General features: G+C 40.7%; 1 protein-coding gene across 5 annotated transcripts in view; it reads right to left on the bottom strand.

Annotated features, from left to right (window-relative positions):
* Nucleotides 1-2567: 2567 nt before the first annotated feature.
* LOC119791196 (disks large homolog 2-like) overlaps nt 2568-8249 on the bottom strand; it is a 76914-nt gene continuing 71232 nt past the window's right edge. For 4 of the 5 annotated variants that reach the window (XM_038297150.1, XM_038297151.1, XM_038297152.1 and 1 more), the window contains 4 exons: nt 7038-7210; nt 6717-6826; nt 5221-5312; nt 2568-2998 (listed from right to left, as the gene is read on the bottom strand). In XM_038297150.1, coding sequence (XP_038153078.1) covers nt 2889-2998; nt 5221-5312; nt 6717-6826; nt 7038-7210 — 485 coding nt within the window. In that variant the 3' untranslated portion in view covers nt 2568-2888. The remainder of the gene's footprint in view (nt 2999-5220; nt 5313-6716; nt 6827-7037; nt 7211-8249) is intronic. The other variant, XM_038297155.1, reaches the window with a different exon arrangement.

Here is an 8249-nt window from a genome sequence, read left to right as displayed (position 1 = left end):
AGACTGATCGACTCCATGCCACGCCGCATTGCTGCAGTAACACAGGCCAAAGGAGGCCCAACTAAATACTGAGTGCTGTACATGCTCATACTTTTCATGTTCATACTTTTCAGTTGGCCAACATTTCTATAAATCCTTTGTTTTTATTGGTCTTCAGTAATATTCTAATTTTCTGATATGATGAATTTGAGATTTTCATTTGTTGTCATTTGTAATCATCAAAATTAAACAAAATAAACATCTGAAATATATGAGTTTGTATGTAATGTATGAATATAATATACAAGTTTCACTTTTTAAATGGAATTACTGAAATCAATCTACTTTTTCATGATATTCTAATTTTATGACCAGCACCTGTAGTAGTTAAGTTTAGTTGAGTTTCACTAGTTTCAGTTAAGAGTTTTAGACTGAAATATATATTACACTTGGAGCTGAACATTTTTGTTAATAAACTCTTATATTTTGGACAGAGGTTGTGGTGAATTTATTCCATGTATGTGCAGAATTAACTGTTTGACCATGTTTAGAGCTCGACTCACAACTTCATTTATTGTTCTAACACACAGCTAGTAGAGCGTGTGTTCATAAACAATATATAACAGCCGAAATAATATCTGATTAAATAATATATTTACCACTCCTTCCGGGGAGGGCAATAATCATCTTAAAGTATCAGAACATATGAATTCCCAGCTGGTTGGGAATTTAATATAACAGTTATTCACAACAGTAATATGGTGCCCAACCTGGATGAGCATTGAATATACATTCACGACATACACTCACCGGCCACTTTATTAGGTACCCCATGCTAGTAACGGGTTGGACCCCCTTTTGCCGTCAGAACTGCCACAATTCTTGGTGGCATAGATTCAACAAGGTGCTGGAAGCATTCCTCAGGGAGTTTGGTCCATATTGACATGATGGCATCACACAGTTGCCGCAGATTTGTCGGCTGCACATCCATGATGCGAATCTCCCGTTCCACCACATCCCAAAGATGCTCTATTGGATTGAGATCTGGTGACTGTGGAGGCCATTTGAGTACAGTGAACTCATTGTCATGTTCAAGAAACCAGTCTGAGATGATTCCAGCTTTATGACATGGCGCATTATCGTAGCCATCAGAAGTTGGGTACATTGTGGTCATAAAGGGATGGACATGGTCAGCAACAATACTCAGGTAAGCTGTGGCGTTGCAACGATGCTCAATTGGTACCAAGGGGCCCAAATGGTGCCAAGAAAATATTCCCCACACCATGACACCACCACCACCAGCCTGAACCATTGATACAAGGCAGGATGGATCCATGCTTTCATGTTGTAGACGCCAAATTCTGACCCTACCATCCGAATGTCGCAGCAGAAATCGAGACTCATCAGACCAGGCAACGTTTTTCCAATCTTCTATTGTCCAATTTCCATGAGCTTGTGCAAATTGTAGCCTCAGTTTCCTGTTCTTAGCTGAAAGGAGTGGCACCCGGTGTGGTCTTCTGCTGCTGTAGCCCATCTGCCTCAAAGTTCGACGTACTGTGCGTTCAGAGATGCTCTTCTGCCCACCTTGGTTGTAACGGGTGGTTATTTGAGTCACTGTTGCCCTTCTATCAGCTCGAACCAGTCTGGCCATTCTCCTCTGACCACTGGCATCAACAAGGCATTTCCGCCAACAGAACTGCCGCTCACTGGATGTTTTTTCTTTTTCTGACCATTCTCTGTAAACCCTAGAGATGGTTGTGCGTGAAAATCCCAGTAGATCAGCAGTTTCTGAAATACTCAGACCAGCCCTTCTGGCACCAACAATCATGCCACGTTCAAAGTCACTCAAATCACCTTTCTTCCCCATACTGATGCTCGCTTTGAACTGCAGGAGATTGTCTTGACCATGTCTACATGCATAAATGCACTGAGTTGCCGCTATGGGATTGGCTGCTTAGAAATTAAGTGATAACGAGCAGTTGGACAGGTGTACCTAATAAAGTGGCCGGTGAGTGTATATATACCAGGTATGTATATATACCTGGTATATATGTCCTCCAAGGACCAGGGCCACCTGGTCCAGGTCTTTGGAGGATACAGTCGCTGAAATGAAATACATCCAAAGACAGTTTCTTTCTTCCTTCCTGTCTCTCTGTTGAAGTCAGAGAACATCTGTTAGCCAGCGTAGTCAGACTCCACAAGAACAACAAAGACCTGCAGCCTTCCTCTTTTATATAAAAATGTAAAAAAAACTGTGCAAGAAAACTTGGCCATTAAAGTTGATTTTGATTCTGATTTCCTGCTTACAGTGTTCAGTGTATTTTCCTATTTATTTTTACCAAATCCTTCCAGAATTGAATGCCCTCAAATTGGCACCAGATCAAGCGTTTGGCGTGGTGAGGGGAGTAAAGCAGTCGTCATAAAGTATATCCCCAACAGAGTAACAAACATGTTTTGTTGAGGATTAAGTTATGTCTTCTTCTTCTTAAAAAAAAAATAGATAAATAAAAAATAAAAAAATAGCTAATTTTAACAAGATACATCCTTTTATTTTAATATGAACATAAGCATTCCAACAAAATAACAAAGTATGAATTTATGAGAAGAGATAAGACAGTCTTTTTATTTGAAAGTGGGAACGTGAAGATAGTTTGGTTTTACAGTTACTATCTGTCTGGAATTCCACTCACTGATGTAAGTACATCTCATCTTGCTAATCTAGCTTCTACGTTTTTATACATTTTAAAAATTCAAAAACATAAAAAAGTAAAATAAAATAAACAATTTTAGTTCAATTCGGTGGGAATAAGTGAAGTAGGAAAACAAAACGAATAAATTAAGTGTAACAGCAAATGAAAGAGAACTTTTTTTCTCAACATAGTTTCACATTTGCCTTCTAGCATTAAGAGTCATTTTAATTTCTCCTTTGATGGGATCCAAATGTAGGGTCCGGAGTGTTCCTCAATGACTTGTTTACACTGGTGATAAATATCATCGAAGGTGTCTCCCTGAACCAGAGCTGAAAGCAAACAGAAAAGATATAAAATGATGCAGGATTATCAGAGTTCTAACATTTGCCCTTCCCATACACCATGAGAGGAGGGTGCAGCAGTGAGGGCAGAATCATCAACCTCTTTTCCATTCAGTGTCAGGACATTTTAAAAAGCCCCTGCAATGTGGTGTATGGCTTGTTGTTCCCTCCATTACCCTGGTAAACTCCTTCTCATATCTGCATCCAATTCCTGCCAACATTTGTCCGACCACGCTGATGACCGAACAATGACCAGCAGTCCCTTCGCTGACTGATATCAAAATCGGGCTGAGATCAGCCTATGGAAAAGCGGTGGATGTCAAATTCCCTGGTTACGTTTTCAATGACTACCAAACATGAGAAAATGGTCAGAAAACTAGTCGCCTTCTCTTTGGAGTGCATCTTTGTAATTTGTTTTTAGCCTGAATATTTTTGAAGCCATCTTAGAGCTGATTGATCATTTACACAGTCTTGAGCAAGATGTTTTTATAACAAAGGAGTAATTGTACCAGACCCGGGCTGCCTCTTTAAACACTGTAAAAACAGATATTGGTGTCATGATCTGGCCTGTTTGCTCTCCCCTAATTAGTAATTCCTCTCACCTGGCCTCTTCCTTCCCAGCCTCAATTATAATTTATCCCTCTCACCTGTTTCCTCTGGTTTATATTCAGTTCAGCCTGAGCATTCAGTGCCAGATCATTGCTTGGCTCTCTGTCAGTCTTTCTGTTCAGTTTTTATTTGGTTCATGTCCTGGATCCTAGCTGCCAGTGGAAAGAGGGTTTTAGTGTTTGTCTCGTCTCCTGATCGTCCACTGTTCCTCCCCCGCGGAGTCCTCTGGGTTTTTGGCTCATTATGGGGGGAGGTTCAGTTTTTATCAAAGTAAGCCTGGCTCCAGGGTGGAGACCAGTTTAAAGTCCAGCTTCAAGTTCCGGTTCCTACGTCCTGTCTCGGCTACCCTCTTCCACTGAGCCTGCTCATCTGCACCTGATCCTGTCTGCTCCTGTGCGTGACCACCTGGTCATGCTTCTGGTCCCAGTCGGACTCTGAACCCTCCTGGAAGCCTGTGGATGCCTGGAAGTCTGGATCCTGCCACCTGTCTCTGTTCCTGCCTGATCTGGATCCTGCCTGTTTCTGTCTGTTCTGGATCCCTCACCAGGATCAGCTTCCTCCATCACCTCTGGGACTGCAGCACTGGGGACACTCGTGGTCTGGACTGTTAAACCAGAGTGTCTGAGACTGGGCGGTGCCCCGCCCCCCCGCCTGCAGTGTCCGCGAGCCACAGCTCCGTTTTGTTTTGTTTCGTGTAATAAACTTTTGAACTTTCCTACTGACTGTCTCTCCTGAATACTGGGTCCCTCTGTCCTCGTTTCATGACAATTGGAGCTTGGCCTGTTTTCCAGTGTAGGCCTGTTTCTCTGACTGTGACTAACTGGATGTGCTCTCTTTCATCCTCTGACATGGGAGCTAGCTCGGAGCTCGTCTGCCTGGCTGTGTGCTTCCTGGACAGAAGACTGAATGGAATTGAAATTAAGAAACAAAGACTCAGGAAAGGGACAACAATTATCTTTTTTTTAGATCCTATTACTTTGTATTATTTCCATATATATTCGCCAGAGGAAATATATAAAATATATGCAGTGCAGAAAGACAGAAACTGTTTATTCTTTAATTTTCCGTATGAAATATGCTATAAATGGCTTAATTACCCAATTTTACAAATGCTGCATTTTGCACTAAGCATGTTACTTTATGAATGAGCTTACGAGCTGAGAGTCTCAGGACATCCTGGCAGGCATGAGGAATCGAGCCATTGCAGCTTCAGCTTTTAATTTGTCCAAGAGATTCTAACCTATTGGACACCTTCAAGTAATGGAATGGGTTGAATTTGCGTCCTTCTGAGGTGTTTACTGCTGGCATTTAACATGGCTACACATGAAAACAGATCACCAAACGAAAATATCTTAAATGATGGAAGGTAGAGACTGTAAATAAAGTGTTGATAATTTATAGAGATATGTGTACTTTGATCCAAGATGCTGTAGCAATGAGCTTAGATAAGGTTCAGAGATCATGCAGTTATTTTCTTTAATTTCTAAAAGCTTTCTTTTACACATACATTTTTGAATTTTAATGTGTTTTCCCATGTTTTACAATAAGGTTTAGGTCTGTTTTATGTTTTTTTTTAATTCATATTACTAATAAAAACTTACCTGTGAAGAGTTCTCCAAACTCCCTCTCCAGTTTCAGAGCCCTGTCAAAGCTTTTCTTTGCTTGCTCCTCTGACAGCATCTTATTCATGTTCCTGCGCAGAAGTATACAATTTAAGATAAAATGTTAGTTTTTCAGTTTATTCAGTGTTGTTACACAAATTATATTGTTCAGGAACAATGGGTCTGGAGTCTGGGTAAATCTGCCTTAGAGTATGAGGCAGGGGTCGTTGGCAGGGAAACTATCCCAGGGTCAAAATGATTCAGGACTTAAAAACAGACACACTCAGTGGTACAGTAGATAAAATGACTTTCAAATGCATTTTTTTGTGTTAGCTTGCAATGAAGGGAGTGGATGCAAGAAGTCAAACCCCATTCCAAAGGGGTGGACCTGTTCATCCGTTTCAATTTGCATGTTTTCAAAACAAAAACCAGGCTTTGTTGGGCTGCTGTATAAAACCTGGAACTCAACGCTATTTCTGACATTTTGAACTGAAAAAGCTTCCTGGATGGAAGAGAAATGTCTTCAAACTTGGAAACAAAGTCACTATGACGTATGATGAAATTCCCTGGGACTCCGCACTGATGTTCGGCTGAAGAACCCAGAGGAGAAAGCCATGCAAACCCTCTTGTCCACCGGGGTAAAAAAATTGTAATGTTAACACAATGAAGTCATAGCATCGCGGGAATAAAGTAGAGCACGAGAGCAATGCCATATTATGAGATGAGGAAGAAGTCTACACTAATGTAAACTCTTCAAGAAAACAGTGTTTAAATGCTCCACTCAGGCTGCAGTCTGGGTGAGCTCAGTTAATAACTCTACCAAAGTTTTAGTCCTATAACAAAAGCTTTTCTATTTCATGATATTAGGACTTTACCCTCATGATGGTACGGCTAAAAGCCCCAATATGGCCCTAATAAAAAGTCTTAATATTTAGATTTAACACATAGATAGAAGTATGTGATCAATTTTAATATCAGATGTAGAAATAGATTAAGATATCAATGTTGATATAATAGAGCAGCATGGTGGTGCAGTCGGTAGCATTGTTATCTTTGCAGCAAAATGTTTCTGGGTTCGATTCCTTGCCTGGAATCTGTCTGCATGGAATTTGCAGGTTCTACCCGTGCATGTGTGGGTTCTCTCCAGGTACTCTAGCTTCCTCCCACAGTCCAAAAACTGTTAGGTTAATTGTCTTCTCTAAATTGTCTTAACGTCCGAGTGTGTGCATGTGTGCATGGTTGTGTGTCGCTGTGTTGCCCTGCCACAGACTGGCGACCTGTCCAGGGTGTACTCTGCCTCTTGACTGCTGGAAATGGGCACAGGCCCCACCGCGACGCTAACCAGGAATAAGCGGGCAAAGATGGATGGATGGATATAATATTTATAAATATATAAGTTATATCTTGTATTAGCAGTGGATGGGAACGCTTTGAAAGCTTTGTTTCATAAAGATATGAGACTGAGATGTAACCAGTGTGTCCAGTGATATACTCACATTAGTGAACCGGGAGACTTGGGTTTTATCAGGATAGCTATTGGATGTATTTGTGCAATTTGTAGTCGTTTAATTGCATTTCCAGAAACATCAAGAACACAGTGTTTGCCCTGAAAAGAGATAATTATTAAAATGATTCACAAACAAGAAGTTTATCTTTAATTGTAATGACTTTTTTCATTTTTTGCTGACAGCACAAAATAGGAACCAGAGAAACTGAGAAAAGATTAGAAACATTACGTGTTCTTAGATTTATTTGAACATTTCTGCTTCTGTGTTGGGCAGCTAAGGTAAAGTTGATTAAATTGCTTAGATTCTTACCCTTTCGGCCACATATTTTACAGACTGGAAACTTGTTCCATAAAGATTATCATGGTATTGTCCAGCCTCAATGAATTTTTGATCTTTGATGTCCCTCTCCATCTGCTCTTTGGACATCACAAACAGGTAGTCTTGTCCATCGACTTCATAGCTCCTTCTTGGCCTTGTGGTGTCTTAAGATTTAAGAAAGATAATCAATTCCTAGGATATCACTATAGCATTGAGGCCTGCTACAATCTGTTTAAAATCAGACAATAATACATTGCTAAAAAAACAAAGGGAACACGTAAACAACACAATAAGACTTCAATAAAATCAAACTTCTGAGAAATCAAGCTGACTACTTAGGAAGCAACACTGATTGAAAATCGAATTCACGTTTTTGTGGAGATGGAAAAGACAACAGATGGAAATGGTTGGCAATTAGCAAGATATACTTAATAAAGAAGTGGTTCTGAAGGTGGGGACCACAGACCACTTCTCAGTATCTTCGCTTTATGACTCCTGGTAGTGTGACACTAACTCTACAACCAACGCAAGTCGCTAAGGAATTTCAGTTAATCCAGGATGGCACATCAACGCATGCCGTGTCAAGAAGGTTTGCTGTTTCTGTGAGCATTGAGTCCAGAGGCTGAAGGCACTACCAGGAGACAGGCCAATAAACCAGGAAATGTGGAGGAGGCCGTAGGATCACTACCTTTGCTTTATACGAGGAGGAACAGGAGGAGCACTGCCAGAGCCCTGCAAAATGACCTCCAGCAGGCCACAAATGTGCATGTTTATGCACCAACGGTTAGAAACCCACTCCATGAGGATGGTATGGGTGCACAACTTCCACAGATGCAGATGCTGCTCAGAGCTCAACACCGTGCAGGATGCTTGGCATTTGCCAGAGATCACCAGGATTGGCAAATACGCCACTGGTGCCGTTTTCTTGTCACGTATGTCTTTTTAAGGACATTACATCAAAGTTGGATCAGCATTTAGAGCTTTTTTTTCAATAAAATTTTGTGTGTGACTCAAAATCCAGGCCTCCATTGGTTAATAAGTTTGATTTCCATTGATGATTTTTGCATGATTTTGTTGTCGGCATATTGAACTTTGTACAGAATAAAGTATTCAACGAGAACAGCTCATTCACTCAGATCTAGGATGTGTTATTTGAGCGTTCACTGAATTTTTGGAGCAGTATACGAAAAACATAAAGTAGTA

Source organism: Cyprinodon tularosa, unplaced genomic scaffold (genome assembly GCF_016077235.1).
Source record: "Cyprinodon tularosa strain WSP-4 unplaced genomic scaffold, ASM1607723v1 ctg384, whole genome shotgun sequence".
Classification (NCBI taxonomy): domain Eukaryota; kingdom Metazoa; phylum Chordata; class Actinopteri; order Cyprinodontiformes; family Cyprinodontidae; genus Cyprinodon; species Cyprinodon tularosa.
Note: the sequence above shows the minus strand (reverse complement) of the source record. Positions and strands in the feature narration are given on the sequence as shown.